The sequence below is a fragment of the Engystomops pustulosus genome, chromosome 11 (assembly GCF_040894005.1).
Source record: "Engystomops pustulosus chromosome 11, aEngPut4.maternal, whole genome shotgun sequence".
In the NCBI taxonomy this organism is placed as follows: domain Eukaryota; kingdom Metazoa; phylum Chordata; class Amphibia; order Anura; family Leptodactylidae; genus Engystomops; species Engystomops pustulosus.
The window spans coordinates 67,671,720-67,690,102 of NC_092421.1; the positions used below are offsets into that span (position 1 = coordinate 67,671,720).

The following is an 18,383-nucleotide window of genomic DNA, read 5'->3' on the forward strand; positions in this document are numbered from 1 at the left end:
TAGTAGGAAAGTTTCTTATAGTAAAGTATTTAACGCTATTTAAATGGAAAGCAAATCACCAACTCTGGTTCTTCTTCAAAACGTAAACAGAAAGCAGAATTAAAGGGACGGTGATTGTCTTAAGGTTCTTCCAAAACAAAATCCTCAAGGAGCAGACCCTCCGCTACATGGTCAGACCCTAAGGGTGCTGTCAGGTCCGGCTAAGGCCGATCGCGTATGAGTTTCTATGGAAAAGCAAGCAATATGCAACCAGCACCCGGAGTCTTGTATCGTCTAAATAGAAGTGTCTAAATACAAGACAGCGGGTGCTGGTCACCCATCTCCTTTGTCTCCATACAAATACACATGTGATCGGACCCAGCCCCACCCCGTGCATCGGTACTGTTACACAATGCCCATGCTCAGGATGTTAAAGGGGTTTAGGCTTGTGACCCTGGTGGGCTAGATCAGTATACTGTTTCATCGTAGCGTCTCTTGTATACTAGGGCACTGAAGGGGTTTATGGAGACATCCTTGGTGGTCTAGAGCAGTGATTTGATTCATTATAACACCCCTGGTGATCTAGGGAAGTTTGTTGGTTCATTATAACATCTCTTGTATACCAGGACACTAAAGGGGTCTATAAAGACATCCCTTTTGGTCTAGAACAGGGAGTTGATAACATCCCTGGTGAGCTAGAGCAGTGCATAAGTTCCTTACAGCATCACTTCTATACTAGGGCACTGAAGGGGTCTACGGACACATCCTTGGTGGTCTAGAACAGTGAGTTGATAACATCCCTGGTGGGCTAGAGCAGTGCATAAGTTCCTTACAGCATCACTTCTATACTAGGGCACTGAAGGGGTCTACGGACACATCCTTGGTGGTCTAGAACAGTGAGTTGATAACATCCCTGGTGGGCTAGAGCAGTGTAAAGGTTCTTTATAACATCACTTCTATACTAGGCAACTGATGGGGTATACAGATGCATCCTTCGTGGTCTAGAACAGTAAGTTGGGCTAGGGCAGAATGATTTTGGTGGAACATCGGATAGCTGAACACGGAGACATGAAATGGGAGAGCAGCCTAGATCTGCGGCCCCACCACTTACCACCCCAAAGACCACCTGTGGATGTCACCACATCTACCGGCATTGGTCAAAGACAACTGTCGCCCTCATACAATCCATGACATGCCAGATAATTAGCGATAGTTTCTTTATCCTGATATTATATTTATCGTTTCAGTAATTCATGAAATTCTCTCATTTTGCAGATGATCCTAATGCTCTACCCACAATGCCCCTGTGCCTTCCTCTTGCCCCTGGTGGCTTTGTGTTACCCCTGCTCGGTATGTGACACCTCGGCGTGTCCCCTCCTGGGGATACACGGCCGTCGCTCTCTGTTAGCTTTCTACGTCCTGTTCATTGTATTACGCGCCCATTAGAACGCGCGCTAACGCTCCCCCAGGGTCACCTCCGCTTTGCTGTTACCAGACAGTAATTGTTTCCGACTAATCTGAGACTGTCTCTCTCTCTGTCTCCCTCTCGCCCGCAGGTGATACTAATCCTGACAAAGCTGTACGATTACAACCTGGGAAGCATCACGGAGAGCTCTCTTTGGAGGTACGTGCCGAGACCCCCGCTCCTAATTGCTGAGATAGTCGCTCATGAATTCGCTGGCTGGGATCTTTCTAGGAGGAGTAATTGGACATGCGGGGCGGCTGCTGACAGATGTCCCCGGGCGAGAGCCGCTGTCTCTCCTCATGTTTAGTCACGGATTTTCAATGGGTTTTATGCGGAGATGGAATCTTTCGCACTCGGAGACAACGCTCTTGTATCATCTCCGGGTTACATTGTAGCCACAGAAAGTGATACTAAAGTTCTCAATGTACACAATAAGGGTGATGCCACACAAGGCGTTTTGAACCCATTTTTGGTCCGTTTTTAAGCAGTCCGTTAAAAAATGCATCCGTTTTTGACAGGTTTTACCAATTATCTTAATTAAAACTGGTCAAAAACGGATGCGTTTAATAACGGACTGCTTAAAAACGGACCAAAAACAGGTTCAGAACACCATGTGTGGCATCACCCTAAGATTGCACCCCAACTTTATTTCCTGGGCGTTCCATCTCCATGGGGTGACGCCAGCCGTTGTTCAGATGTAGCCACACATAAAGGGATATGCTCATGTTTACTATATCCATAGATTATCCCTCTTCTTTATTCGACTACAAATCCCAGAATTTGACTTTAACAGTTCATTTTACAACTTCAAAAAACCCCAGTGCCCCCTTATATCCATATAACATCTCCTGTATATAATGATATATGTACAGCTGGTATAACCTGGGGATCTCCTGTATATAATGATATATGTACAGCTGCTATAACCTGTGGATCTCCTGTATATAATGATATATGTACAGCTGGTATAACCTGGGGATCTCCTGTATATAATGACATATGTACAGCTGGTATAACCTGGGGATCTCCTGTATATAATGATATATGTACAGCCGGTATAACCTGGGGATCTCCTGTATATAATGATATATGTACAGCTGGTATAACCTGGGGATCTCCTGTATATAATGATATATGTACAGCCGGTATAACCTGGGGATCTCATGTATATAATGATATATGTACAGCCGGTATAACCTGGGGATCTCCTGTATATAATGATATATGTACAGCTGGTATAACCTGGGGATCTCCTGTATATAATGATATATGTACAGCTGGTATAACCTGGGGATCTCCTGTATATAATGATATATGTACAGCTGGTATAACCTGGGGATCTCCTGTATATAATGATATATGTACAGCTGATATAACCTGGGGATCTCCTGTATATAATGATATATGTACAGCCGGTATAACCTGGGGATCACCTGTATATAATGATATATGTACAGCCGGTATAACCTGGGGATCTCCTGTATATAATGATATATGTACAGCTGGTATAACCTGGGGATCTCCTGTATATAATGATATATGTACAGCCGGTATAACCTGGGGATCTCCTGTATATAATGGTATATGTACAGCTGGTATAACCTGGGCATCTCCTGTATATAATGATATATGTACAGCCGGTATAACCTGGGGATCTCCTGTATATAATGATATATGTACAGCTGGTATAACCTGGGGATCTCCTGTATATAATGATATATGTACAGCCGGTATAACCTGGGGATCTCCTGTATATAATGATATATGTACAGCTGGTATAACCTGGGGATCTCCTGTATATAATGATATATGTACAGCCGCTATAACCTGGGGATCTCCTGTATATAATGATATATGTACAGCCGCTATAACCTGGGGATCTCCTGTATATAATGATATATGTACAGCTGGTATAACCTGGGGATCTCCTGTATATAATGATATATGTACAGCGGTATAACCTGGGGATCTCCTGTATATAATGATATATGTACAGCCGGTATAACCTGGGGATCCCCTGTATATAATGATATATGTACAGCTGGTATAACCTGGGGATCTCCTGTATATAATGATATATGTACAGCTGGTATAACCTGGTGATCTCCTGTATATAATGATATATGTACAGCCGGTATAACCTGGGGATCTCCTGTATATAATGATATATGTACAGCTGGTATAACCTGGGGATCTCCTGTATATAATGATATATGTACAGCCGGTATAACCTGGGGATCTCCTCTATATAATGATATATGTACAGCTGGTATAACCTGGGGATCTCCTGTGTATAATGATATATGTACATCTGGTATAACCTGGTGATCTCCTGTATATAATGATATATGTACAGCCGGTATAACCTGGGGGTCTCCTGTATATAATGATATATGTACAGCCGGTATAACCTGGGGATCCCCTGTATATAATGATATATGTACAGCCGGTATAACCTGGGTATCTCCTGTATATAATGATATATGTACAGCTGGTATAACCTGGGGATCTCCTGTATATAATGATATATGTACAGCCGGTATAACCTGTGGATCTCCTGTATATAATGATATATGTACAGCCGGTATAACCTGGGGATCTCCTGTATATAATGATATATGTACAGCTGGTATAACCTGGGGATCTCCTGTATATAATGATATATGTACAGCCGGTATAACCTGGGGATCTCCTGTATATAATGATATATGTACAGCTGGTATAACCTGGGGATCTCCTGTATATAATGATATATGTACAGCCGCTATAACCTGGGGATCTCCTGTATATAATGATATATGTACAGCTGGTATAACCTGGGGATCTCCTGTATATAATGATATATGTACAGCGGTATAACCTGGGGATCTCCTGTATATAATGATATATGTACAGCCAATATAACCTGGGGATCCCCTGTATATAATGATATATGTACAGCTGGTATAACCTGGGGATCTCCTGTATATAATGATATATGTACATCTGGTATAACCTGGTGATCTCCTGTATATAATGATATATGTACAGCCGGTATAACCTGGGGATCTCCTGTATATAATGATATATGTACAGCTGGTATAACCTGGGGATCTCCTGTATATAATGATATATGTACAGCCGGTATAACCTGGGGATCTCCTCTATATAATGATATATGTACAGCTGGTATAACCTGGGGATCTCCTGTGTATAATGATATATGTACATCTGGTATAACCTGGTGATCTCCTGTATATAATGATATATGTACAGCCGGTATAACCTGGGGGTCTCCTGTATATAATGATATATGTACAGCCGGTATAACCTGGGGATCCCCTGTATATAATGATATATGTACAGCTGGTATAACCTGGTGATCTCCTGTATATAATGATATATGTACAGCTGGTGTAACCTGGGGATCTCCTGTATATAAAGATACATGTACAGCCGGTATAACCTGGGGATCTCCTGTATATAATGATATATGTACAGCTGGTATAACCTGGGCATCTCCTGTATATAATGATATATGTACAGCTGGTATAACCTGGGGATCTCCTGTATATAATGATATATGTACAGCTGGTATAACCTGGGGATCTCCTGTATATAATGATATATGTACAGCCGGTATAACCTGGGGATCTCCTGTATATAATGATATATGTACAGCCGGTATAACCTGGGGATCTCCTGTATATAATGATATATGTACAGCTGGTATAACCTGGGGATCTCCTGTATATAATGATATATGTACAGCCGGTATAACCTGGGGATCTCCTGTATATAATGATATATGTACAGCCGGTATAACCTGGGGATCTCCTGTATATAATGATATGTGTACAGCTGGTATAACCTGGGGATCTCCTGTATATAATGATATATGTACAGCCGGTATAACCTGGGGATCTCCTGTATATAATGATATATGTACAGCCGGTATAACCTGGGGATCTCCTGTATATAATGATATATGTACAGCCGGTATAAACTGGGGATCTCCTGTATATAATGATATATGTACAGCCGGTATAACCTGGGGATCTCCTGTATATAATGATATATGTACAGCTGGTATAACCTGGGGATCTCCTGTATATAATGATATATGTACAGCTGGTATAACCTGGGGATCTCCTGTATATAATGATATATGTACAGCCGGTATAACCTGGGGATCTCCTGTGTATAATGATATATGTACAGCAGGTATAACCTGGGGATCTCCTGTATATAATGATATATGTACAGCTGGTATAACCTGGGGATCTCCTGTATATAATGATATAGGTACAGCTGGTATAACCTGGGGATCTCCTGTATATAATGATATAGGTACAGCTGGTATAACCTGGGGATCTCCTGTATATAATGATATATGTACAGCTGGTATAACCTGGGGATCTCCTGTATATAAAGATATATGTACAGCTGGTATAACCTGGGGATCTCCTGTATATAATGATATATGTACAGCTGGTATAACCTGGGGATCTCCTGTATATTGTGATATATGTACAGCTGGTATAACCTGGGGATCTACTGTATATAGTGATATATGTACAGCTGGTATAACCCGGGGATCTCCTGTATATAATGATATATGTACAGCTGGTATAACCTGTGTATCTCCTGTATATAATGATATATGTACAGCTGGTATAACCTGGTGTTCTCCTGTATATAATGATATATGTACAGCTGGTATAACCTGGGGATCTCCTGTATATAATGATATATATACAGCTGGTATAACCTGGGGATCTCCTGTATATAATGATATATGTACAGTGGGTATAACCTGGGGATCTCCTATATATAATGATATATGTACAGCTGGTATAACCTGGGGATCTCCTGTATATAATGATATATGTACAGCCCGTATAACCTGGGGATCTCCTGTATATAATGATATATATACAGCTGGTATAACCTGGGGATCTCCTGTATATAATGATATATGTACAGTGGGTATAACCTGGGGATCTCCTATATATAATGATATATGTACAGCTGGTATAACCTGGGGATCTCCTGTATATAATGATATATGTACAGCCCGTATAACCTGGGGATCTCCTGTATAAAATGATATATGTACAGCTGGTATAACCTGGGGATCTCCTGTATATAATGATATATGTACAGCTGGTATAACCTGGGGATCTCCTGTATATAATGATATATGTACAGCTGGTATAACCCGGGGATCTCCTGTATATAATGATATAAGTACAGTTGGTGTAACCTGGGGATCTCCTGTATATAATGATATATGTACAGCTGGTATAACCTGGAGATCTCCTGTATATAATGATATATGTACAGCCGGTATAACCTGGGGATCTCCTGTATATAATGATATATGTACAGCTGGTATAACCTGGGGATCTCCTGTATATAATGATATATGTACAGCTGGTATAACCTGGGGATCTCCTGTATATAGTGATATATGTACAGCTGGTATAACCCGGGGATCTCCTGTATATAATGATATAAGTACAGCTGGTATAACCCGGGGATCTCCTGTATATAATGATATAAGTACAGTTGGTGTAACCTGGGGATCTCCTGTATATAATGATATATGTACAGCTGGTATAACCTGGGGATCTCCTGTATATAATGATATATGTACATCTGGTATAACCTGGTGATCTCCTGTATATAATGATATATGTACAGCTGGTATAACCTGGGGATCTCCTGTATATAATGATATATGTACAGCTGGTATAACCTGGGGATCTCCTGTATATAATGATATATGTACAGCCGGTATAACCTGGGGATCTCCTGTATATAATGATATATGTACAGCTGGTATAACCTGGGGATCTCCTGTATATAATGATATATGTACAGCTGGTATAACCTGGGGATCTCCTGTATATAGTGATATATGTACAGCTGGTATAACCCGGGGATCTCCTGTATATAATGATATAAGTACAGCTGGTATAACCCGGGGATCTCCTGTATATAATGATATAAGTACAGTTGGTGTAACCTGGGGATCTCCTGTATATAATGATATATGTACAGCTGGTATAACCTGGGGATCTCCTGTATATAATGATATATGTACATCTGGTATAACCTGGTGATCTCCTGTATATAATGATATATGTACAGCTGGTATAACCTGGGGATCTCCTGTATATAATGATATATGTACAGCTGGTATAACCTGGGGATCTCCTGTATATAATGATATATGTACAGCTGGTATAACCGGGGGATCTCCTGTATATAATGATATATGTACAGCTGGTATAACCTGGGGATCTCCTGTATATAATGATATATGTACAGCTGGTATAACCTGGGGATCTCCTGTATATAATGATATATGTACAGCTGGTATAACCCGGGGATCTCCTGTATATAATGATATAAGTACAGTTGGTGTAACCTGGGGATCTCCTGTATATAATGATATATGTACAGCTGGTATAACCTGGGGATCTCCTGTATATAATGATATATGTACATCTGGTATAACCTGGTGATCTCCTGTATATAATGATATATGTACAGCTGGTATAACCTGGGGATCTCCTGTATATAATGATATATGTACAGCTGGTATAACCTGGGGATCTCCTGTATATAATGATATATTTACAGCTGGTATAACCGGGGGATCTCCTGTATATAATGATATATGTACAGCTGGTATAACCTGGGGATCTCCTGTATATAATGATATATGTACAGCCGGTATAACCTGGGGATCTCCTGTGTATAATGATATATGTACAGCTAGTATAACCTGGGGATCTCCTGTATATAATGATATATGTACAGCCGCTATAACCTGGGGATCTCCTGTATATAATGATATATGTACAGCTGGTATAACCTGGGGATCTCCTGTATATAATGATTAGAGATGAGCGAACATGCTCGTCCGAGCTTGATGCTCGTTCGAGCATTAAGGTACTCGAGACGGCTCGTTGCTCGGACGAGTATTTCCCCTGCTCGAGATCGAGCATTTAATTAAAAAAACACAGTGAAGAACAATGAAGAATAGAATAAAAACAGTGAACACAGTGAACACAGGATCATTTAAGTGAAAAACACAGTGAAGAACACAGTGAAGAATAGATTACAGATGTTCGGCACATCTGCTTACTTGTCGGGAGCAGCACAGAGACACCGGGGAGCAGCACAGAGACACCGGGGAGCAGCACAGAGACATCGGGCAGCGGCACGGAGACATCGGGGAGCGGCACAGAGACATATGGGCACGGAGACATATGGGCACGGAGACATATGGGCACGGAGACATATGGGCACGGAGACATATGGGCACGGAGACATCGGGGCACGGAGACATCGGGGCACGGAGACATCGGGGCACGGAGACATCGGGGCACGGAGACATATGGGCACGGAGACATATGGGCACGGAGACATATGGGCACGGAGACATATGGGCACGGAGACATCGGGGCACGGAGACATCGGGGCACGGAGACATCGGGGCACGGAGACATCGGGGCACGGAGACATCGGGGCACGGAGACATCGGGGCACGGAGACATCGGGGCACGGAGACATATGGGCACGGAGACATCGGGGCACGGAGACATCGGGGCACGGAGACATCGGGGCACGGAGACATATGGGCACGGAGACATATGGGCACGGAGACATATGGGCACGGAGACATATGGGCACGGAGACATCGGGGCACGGAGACATCGGGGCACGGAGACATCGGGGCACGGAGACATATGGGCACGGAGACATATGGGCACGGAGACATATGGGCACGGAGACATATGGGCACGGAGACATATGGGCACGGAGACATATGGGCACGGAGACATCGGGGCACGGAGACATATGGGCACGGAGACATATGGGCACGGAGACATATGGGCACGGAGACATATGGGCACGGAGACATCGGGGCACGGAGACATATGGGCACGGAGACATATGGGCACGGAGACATATGGGCACGGAGACATATGGGCACGGAGACATATGGGCACGGAGACATATGGGCACGGAGACATATGGGCACGGAGACATATGGGCACGGAGACATATGGGCACGGAGACATATGGGCACGGAGACATATGGGCACGGAGACATATGGGCACGGAGACATATGGGCACGGAGACATATGGGCACGGAGACATCGGGGCACGGAGACATATGGGCACGGAGACATATGGGCACGGAGACATATGGGCACGGAGACATATGGGCACGGAGACATATGGGCACGGAGACATATGGGCACGGAGACATATGGGCACGGAGACATATGGGCACGGAGACATATGGGCACGGAGACATATGGGCACGGAGACATAGGGGCACGGAGACATCGGGGAGACTTCAGTGGAAGAAGAGCAGCGGATCCCGGGACAGCGTATCTCCCGACAAGTAAGCAGATGTGCAGAACATCTGTAATCTATTCTTCACTGTGTTTTTCACTTAAATGATCATGTGGTCACTGTTTTTATTCTATTCTTCACTGTTCTTCACATCTGCTAACTTGTCGGGAGATAATATACGCGCGGAACAGTGAAGAATAGATTGCAGATGTTTGCATACATCTGATAACTTATCAGAAGACATTCTTTTTCAATTAATTAACACATTTTATTCCCGAACCATGGTCCCTTTGAAAAATGCTCGAGTCTCCCATTGACTTCAATGGGGCTCGTTATTCGAGAGGAGCACTCGAGCATCTGGAAAAGTTCGTCTCGAATAACGAGCACTCGAGCATTTTAGTGCTCGCTCATCTCTAATAATGATATATGTACAGCTGGTATAACCTGGGGATCTCCTGTATATAATGATATATGTACAGCTGGTATAACCTGGGGATCTCCTGTATATAATGATATATGTACAGCTGGTATAACCTGGGGATCTCCTGTATATAATGATATATGTACAGCTGGTATAACCTGGGGATCTCCTGTATATAATGATATATGTACAGCTGGTATAACCTGGGGATCCCCTGTATATAATGATATATGTACAGCCGGTATAACCTGGGGATCTCCTGCAAGTTATAATATTAAATTTTTCACTGGCAACCCCTAATTCCTTCTGTTGAGTGTGTGAAAGCTTAACGAAAAGTATTCATTGTAAGTCTGAGATTATCCGGTGCAGTGTTATTACTCTGGAATATCTCCTATATAGCAGCTTTACAGAGAAGAAAGAGTTGTTAGCGCAGAGACTGAGACCTTTAATGCAAACAGAAGATTATCTGAAGGTTACACAGAAGGCCAGGGCCATAACTGGAGGAGCAAAGAAATATATCTATCTCATATCTATCTATCTATCTATCTATCTATCTATCTATCTATCTATCTCATATCTATCTCATATCTATCTATCTCATATCTATCTCATATCTATCTCATATCTATCTATCTATCTCATATCTATCTATCTCATATCTATCTATCTCATATCTATCTCATATCTATCTATCTATCTCATATCTATCTCATATCTATCTATCTATCTATCTATCTATCTATCTATCTATCTATCTATCTATCTATCTATCTATCTCATATCTATCTATCTATCTCATATCTATCTATCTATCTATCTCATATCTATCTCATATCTATCTATCTATCTATCTATCTCATATCTATCTATCTAATATCTATCTATCTATCTATCTATCTATCTATCTATCTATCTCATATCTATCTCATATCTATCTATCTATCTATCTATCTATCTATCTATCTATCTATCTATCTCATATCTATCTCATATCTATCTATCTATCTATCTATCTTTATATTATAGGAGAGAAACAATTAAATATTAAAATGAACGTAAATATGAAATGTCGGATCCATAAAATAATGAAATGAGCCGCCGACTTACATGTAAATTCCATTTTCGAAGAATGATAAAATATTTTTTTTATACTTTCATATAAAAGACGGCTAAAATTTCTTTGAGACTTTATGCCTCAATTCCTCACCATATTTATAATATTTTTATATTTCAGTGAATGTTTAGTTTCCGTTGACCCTGTACAGATCTAATCCTGATCTCATCTGAGAAGTGGAGACAATTGTATCCAGCCTAGGGAATTCTCTGTGAGCTGAATGGAACTCAAGTTTGCTACAATGTTTCATCCTGGAAGCCAGACAGCTCATCTTACAGAGCATTTTCTAGACCGAATACAAAACCTGAGTGAAGTTGCCCCCCCCCCATCCTTGTTCAAATCAAACAAAATTGGTGTCAAACGTTTGTGCTACGTTTGTGCTGGTTTGTGCAGCAGAAATTTTCGTTTGTGCCGCTATCGTTTTTAAGATTTTAATGAAAGTTTCCAGAGGTCATCAGAGGTCAACCAGCTCCCCCACGTTGCCCAAATGAAACAAAACTGGGACCGAACAATTCTGCTACGTTTGCGCTGGTTTGTGCTGCTCAAATTTTTGTTTGTGCTGCTTTTGTTTTGAATATGTGAACAAAAAATGAAAGTTCAAAAGTTCAGCCAGCCCCCCCACATTAACCGAATCAAACAAAACTGGTGTCAAACGTTAGTGCTACGTTTGTGCTGGTTTGTGCAGCAAAAATTTTCGTTTGTGCTGCTATCATTTTTAATATATTCATACTTTTTTGCAGAGGTCATCAGAGTTCATTTCTTCCAAAGTACAATGGGGCAGATTTACTTACCCGGTCCATTCCCGATCCAGCGGCGCGTTCTCTGCTCTGGATTCGGGTCCGGACGGGATTTATGAAGGCAGTTCTTCCGCCGTCCACCAGGTGGCGCTGCTGCCCTGAAAGTCATCTCATCGCGCCGGAATGCACCACCTCGGACCAGGTGAAGGTAAGCGCTCCCCAAGCGACACTTTTTCGGTTTTTAAATGCGGCGGTTTTTCCGAATACGTCGGGTTTTCGTTCGGCCACGCCCCCCCGATTTCCGTCGCGCGCATGCCGGCGCCGATGCGCCACAATCCGATCGCGTGCGCCACAATCCCGGGGCAATTCAGGTACAATCGGCGCAAATCGGAAATATTCGGGTAACACGTCGGGAAAACGCGAATCGGGCCCTTAGTAAATGACCCCCAATGTGTTTGCTAGCTCCCCCTGGTGATCAAATCAGGGAAGTGTCACTAGTGAAGTGTCACTAGCACAAACGTAGCACTAACGTTTGACACCAGTTTTGTTTGATTCCGTTAATGTGGGGGGCTGCTTGAACTTTTGAACTTTCATTTTTTGTTCATATATTCAAAACAAAAGCAGCACAAACAAAAATTTGCGCAGCACAAACCAGCACAAACGTAGCAGAATTGTTCGCCACCAGTTTTGTTTGATTTGGGCAATGTGGGGGGGCTGGTTGACCTCTGATGACCTCTGGAAACTTTCATTAAAATCTCAAAAACGATAGCGGCACAAACAAAAATTTCTGCTGCACAAACCAGCACAAACGTAGCACAAACGTTTGACACCAATTTTGTTTGATTTGAACAAGGTGGGGGGGCCAACTTCACTCAGGTTAATACAAAGCCTGTACATAGTCCAGCCGAGGTCTTAAAGGGAACCTGTCATCAGCAATTGGTCTAATAAACCACTACTAGTTAATTGTGAAACAGCGTAACACCTTCTAGTTTTTCTTTCTTTCATGGCCCAATGTGGTGTCATCATCCAGAAAATCAACTTTGAAATGAGCTGTAAATTGGTTATATAAAGTCAAGGAGGCGGAGACTTTAACACTGAAGTCAAGGTGGGGGCTCTAAATGCCTCCTCTTCTGTGATTGACACCATGCGCCGGACTGCAGGAGATCTGGTTAGTGATGTCTCTGGATGCAGGACCATCAATTACAGTGAAAGAGGATTTCTGAGGAAGAGAGAGCTTGACTTCAGCATTAAAATCTCCACCTCCGTGGCTTTATACAACCAATTTACATCTCACTTCAAAGTAGATTTTCTGGATTATGTCATCACACTGGGCCATAAAAGGAACATTATTTGGAAGGTGTTCAGCTGCTTGGCAACATACTGGTAGTGGTTTATTAGGTCGGTTTTTGCTGACAGATTTCCTTTAATACAATCGTACCAGCACTGAGTGATCTGTTACTTGTACAGTGTCAGGGATCCCCCTTCCTCCCCTACAGACTTTGCTGTGTGTACCTCTCCCTATCTACTCAATGGGTGATTTCCTCTCTTTTCTGCTAACAAAGTCATCACTTAGTGCAGTGGTAGACCATGCAGCTACTATGGGGCCCCGCAGTGCAGGGGGGCCCGGGCTGCAGGGCGGATGTATAACTCCTCATTACCAGATTATCCACTACTTACTGGGTAAGACTTCTCTTTGGACCATCCAGCATCTCGCCCTCCTGAGATTCCTGCCAGAGGTTATGGCTAATGGATGGGACAGAGGAGGCAGAGGAGATGTGCCGGAGGGGGAGCTCGGGGCTTTTCCTGCGATGTTTCTGCTGCCTGGAGTTCAGGATAATGTATGTATGTGTCCTCGTGAAACATATATATTTAAAGTGTGTATATAGTTTGCTGTGATAATGTGTGCTGTATGTTTTATACTGTGTGCGCTGCCTATTGTATGTGTGCGGCGTGTAATGTGTGTGTTTTCTATGCTGTGTGTGCTGTGTGCTTTGTGTTGTGCTGTCTATGCTGTGTGTTGTGTTGTGTGAGCTGCATGTTGTGTGTGTGTTGTGTTGTCTATACGTTGTGTGTGCTGTGTGCTGTGTCCTGTGTGTTGTGTTGTGTGAGCTGCATGTTGTGTGTGTGTTGTGTTGTCTATACGTTGTGTGTGCTGTGTGTTGTGTCCTGTGTGTTGTGCTGTGTGTTGTGTTGTGTGAGCTGCATGTTGTGTTGTCTATGCTGTGTGTTGTGTTGTGTGTGCTGTGTGTTGTGTGAGCTGCATGTTGTGTGTGTGTTGTGTTGTCTATGCTGTGTGTTGTACTGTCTATGCTGTGTGTTGTGTATGTTGTGTGTTGTACTGTCTATACTGTGTGTTGTGTGTGTGTGCTGCATGTTGTGTGTTTTGTGTGGTCTGTGCTGCATGTTGTGTGTGTTGTGTTATCTATTCTGTGTGTTGTGTAGTGTATGCTGTGTGTGTTGTGTATGTTGTGTTGTGTATGCTGTGTGTGCTGTGTGTTGTGTATGTTGTGTTGTGTGAGCTGCGTGTTGTGTTATCTATTCTGTGTGTTGTATACTGTGTTTTGTGTATGTTGTGTTGTGTATGCTGTGTGTTGTGTTATCAATTCTGTGTGTTGTGTGGTGTATACTGTTTGTTGTGTATGTTGTGTTGTGTATGCTGTGTGTTGTGTTATTTATGCTGTGTGTTGTGTTATCTATTCTGTGTGTTGTGTGGTGTATACTGTGTGTTGTGTATGTTGTGTTGTGTATGCTGTGTGTTGTGTGTGTGTTGTGTTATTTATGCTGTGTGTTGTGTTATCTATTCTGTGTGTTGTGTGTTGTATACTGTGTGTTGTGTATGTTGTGTTGTGTATGCTGTGTGTTGTGTGTGTGTTGTGTTATTTATGCTGTGTGTTGTGTTATCTATTCTGTGTGTTGTGTGGTGTATACTGTGTGTTGTGTATGTTGTGTTGTGTTATTTATGCTGCGTGTTGTGTTATCTATTCTGTGTGTTGTGTGTTGTATCCTGTGTGTTGTGTATGTTGTGTTGTGTATCCTGTGTGTTGTGTGTGTGTTGTGTTATTTATGCTGCGTGTTGTGTTATCTATTCTGTGTGTTGTGTGTTGTATACTGTGTGTTGTGTATGTTGTGTTGTGTATGCTGTGTGTTGTATATGTGTTGTGTTATTTATGCTGTGTGTTGTGTTATCTATTCTGTGTGTTGTGTGGTGTATACTGTGTGTTGTGTATGTTGGGTTGTGTATGCTGTGTGTTGTGTTATTTATGCTGTGTGTTGTGTTATTTATCCTGTGTGTTGTGTATGTTGTGTTGTGTATCCTGTGTGTTGTGTATGCTGTGTGTTGTGTTATTTATACAGCGTGTTGTGTTATCTATTCTGTGTGTTGTGTGGTGTATACTGTGTGTTGTGTATGTTGTGTTGTGTATGCTGTGTGTTGTGTTATTTATACAGCGTGTTGTGTTATCTATTCTGTGTGTTGTGTATGTTGTGTTGTGTATGCTGTGTTTTGTGTGTGTGTGTTGTGTTATTTATGCTGTGTGTTGTGTTATCTATTCTGTGTGTTGTGTTGTGTATGTTGTGTTGTGTATGCTGTGTGTTGTGTGTGTGTTGTGTTATTTATGCTGCGTGTTGTGTTATCTATTCTGTGTGTTGTGTGGTGTATACTGTGTGTTGTGTGGTGTATACTGTGTGTTGTGTGGTGTATACTGTGTGTTGTGTGGTGTATACTGTGTGTTGTGTATGTTGTGTTGTGTATGCCGTGTGTTGTGTTATTTATGCTGTGTGTTGTGTTATCTATTCTGTGTGTAGTGTTGTATATGTTGTGTGTTGTGCTGTCTATGCTGCGTGTTGTGTTGTGTTATCTATTCTGTGTGTTGTGTGTGTGTTATCTATTCTGTGTGTTGTGTGTGTGTTATCTATTCTGTGTGTTGTGTGTGTGTTATCTATTCTGTGTGTTGTGTGGTGTATACTGTGTGTTGTGTGTGTGTTGTGTTATTTATGCTGTGTGTTGTGTTATCTATTCTGTGTGTTGTGTGTTGTATACTGTGTGTTGTGTATGTTGTGTTGTGTATGCTGTGTGTTGTGTGTGTGTGTTGTGTTATTTATGCAGTGTGTTGTGTTATCTATTCAGTGTGTTGTGTTGTGTATGTTGTGTTGTGTATGCTGTGTGTTATGTGTGTGTTGTGTTATTTATGCTGTGTGTTGTGTTATCTATTCTGTGTGTTGTGTGGTGTATACTGTGTGTTGTGTATGTTGTGTTGTGTATGCTGTGTGTTGTGTTATTTATGCTGTGTGTTGTGTTATCTATTCTGTGTGTTGTGTTGTATATGTTGTGTGTTGTGTGTGTGTTATCTATTCTGTGTTGTGTGTGTGTTATCTATTCTGTGTGCCGCGTGTTGTGTGTGTGTTATCTATTCTGTGTGTTGTGTTGTATATGTTGTGTGTTGTGCTGTCTATGCTGCGTGTTGTGTGTGTGTTATCTATTCTGTGTGTTGTGTTGTATATGTTGTGTGTTGTGCTGTCTATGCTGCGTGTTGTGTGTGTGTTATCTATTCTGTGTGTTGTGTTGTATATGTTGTGTGTTGTGCTGTCTATGCTGTGTGTTGTGTGTGTGTGTTATCTATTCTGTGTGTTGTGTTGTGTGTGTGTGTGTGTTATCTATTCTGTGTGTTGTGTTGTGTGTGTGTGATCTATTCTGTGTGTTGTGTGTGTGTGTTATCTATTCTGTGTGTTGTGTTGTGTGTGTGTTATCTATTCTGTGTGTTGTGTTGTGTGTGTGTTGTGTTATCTATTCTGTGTGTTGTGTTGTGTAGGCTGCATGTTGGATGTTTTGTGTTTCCTCCCACACTTTGTGAAGCTCAACCTTTGCATTTAATTGCTGCAGATCATAAATCGGCTTTTTCCTGCTGCAGATCTCTTCTGCAATGTGTATGTGGGATTGTGGTGATGTTTGCTTTCTATCTGCTCTGTGTCCTCTTTACACCTGATACAGACTGACCTCCCCCAGACTCACCGTGTATCTTCTAACCTTTATACTATTTATAATCTGTTTAGGGTGTAATCTTGTGTAATTCTGCCCACACTCCTTGTAACCTCCGATGCCCAATTATTAACCCATTTATTAGTCCAGGCTCCCTCCTAGGGCACTGGAGCTCCTCCATTTGGACCCCTGTAACAGGAGCAGCTACATAAAAGCAGTTCTGGATATGAGTATGCCGGTGGTTGCTGGGATGTAATGGGCCACAACCTGGGGAACTGATCACTTGTTTGTGGCCTGCTTAACATTGGGAGGGGAGCGTTACTCTCACCGCTGATGTCAATAGGAAAGACATACAAGAAAAGGACCCGCTCTATAATCTGCGGCACGGGCAGTAGGCTCGCCCATGGCGCAGTGCGTGGATGCCTATAAATGGGCCAGTGAACTCTCATTCCCACCTACAGCAAGAAGAGAAGTCTCCTAGTTTAGGAAGGTCGGTGTCATCTCTGACCTGACCTGAGCCAGTCCCTTGTCATGTGCATCATGGCAGACAGCTGTGCACAGGTGCAGTACAGACTATGCAAACAAGATGGTTTGTCATTTTTACTGATTTTTGCAAGATGCTAAAAGATAATTTTGTCACCCCAGAAAAGTCATGAGACAGTGGGGCACATTTACTTACCCGGTCCAGTCGCGGTCCCGCGGCGCGTTGTACGACGCTGATTCAGGTTCTGCCAGGATTCACTAACGCTCGTGCGCCCGATGTCCAGCAGATGTCGCTGCTGTGCCGAGGTCCGCCGGAGTTCACCTCTGTCTTCCCGGTGCATGTGAGTGCTTGATCTTGCGACACAAATTCTTTTTTAGGTTTTTCCGAATCATTCGGGTTGTCCAAGGGCCACGAATTTTTAGGGTTTTTTTTTATTATCATTTTTTTTTTTTAACTTTTTTTTATTTTTACTTTTACTATTTTTCAGACTCCCTAGGGTACTTTAACCTTAGGTTGTCTGATCGATCCTACCATATACTGCCATACTACAGTATGGCAGTATATGGGGATTTTACTCCCCATTCATTACAATGTGCTGATATGCAGCGAAGACACACACACACACAGACACACTTTATTCAGACTGTGCCTGTTCTTCATGTTAAATGTTAAAATGGCTTGCACAGGTATTGTTTTGCACACAACCCTTTTTGTGGCGCAGCTGTGCTGGCCTCCAGGCGGCACAATTTTGGGGGGGCGGACCATTGGACAGTCCGACTGATTCGGACTGAGCTCAGGATTTAACTTTCAAATTGTGTCATAAGTCCTAGCACTTAGATACACAACTAA

At 42.3% G+C, this 18,383-nt stretch overlaps 1 protein-coding gene across 4 annotated transcripts in view; it reads left to right on the top strand.

Annotated features, from left to right (window-relative positions):
* Positions 1 to 18,383, top strand: part of SORCS1 (sortilin related VPS10 domain containing receptor 1) — a 433,993-nt gene that overhangs the window by 146,907 nt on the left and 268,703 nt on the right. For all 4 annotated transcript variants that reach the window (XM_072130629.1, XM_072130630.1, XM_072130632.1 and 1 more), the window contains exon 2: positions 1,536 to 1,603. In XM_072130629.1, coding sequence (XP_071986730.1) covers positions 1,536 to 1,603 — 68 coding nt within the window. The remainder of the gene's footprint in view (positions 1 to 1,535; positions 1,604 to 18,383) is intronic.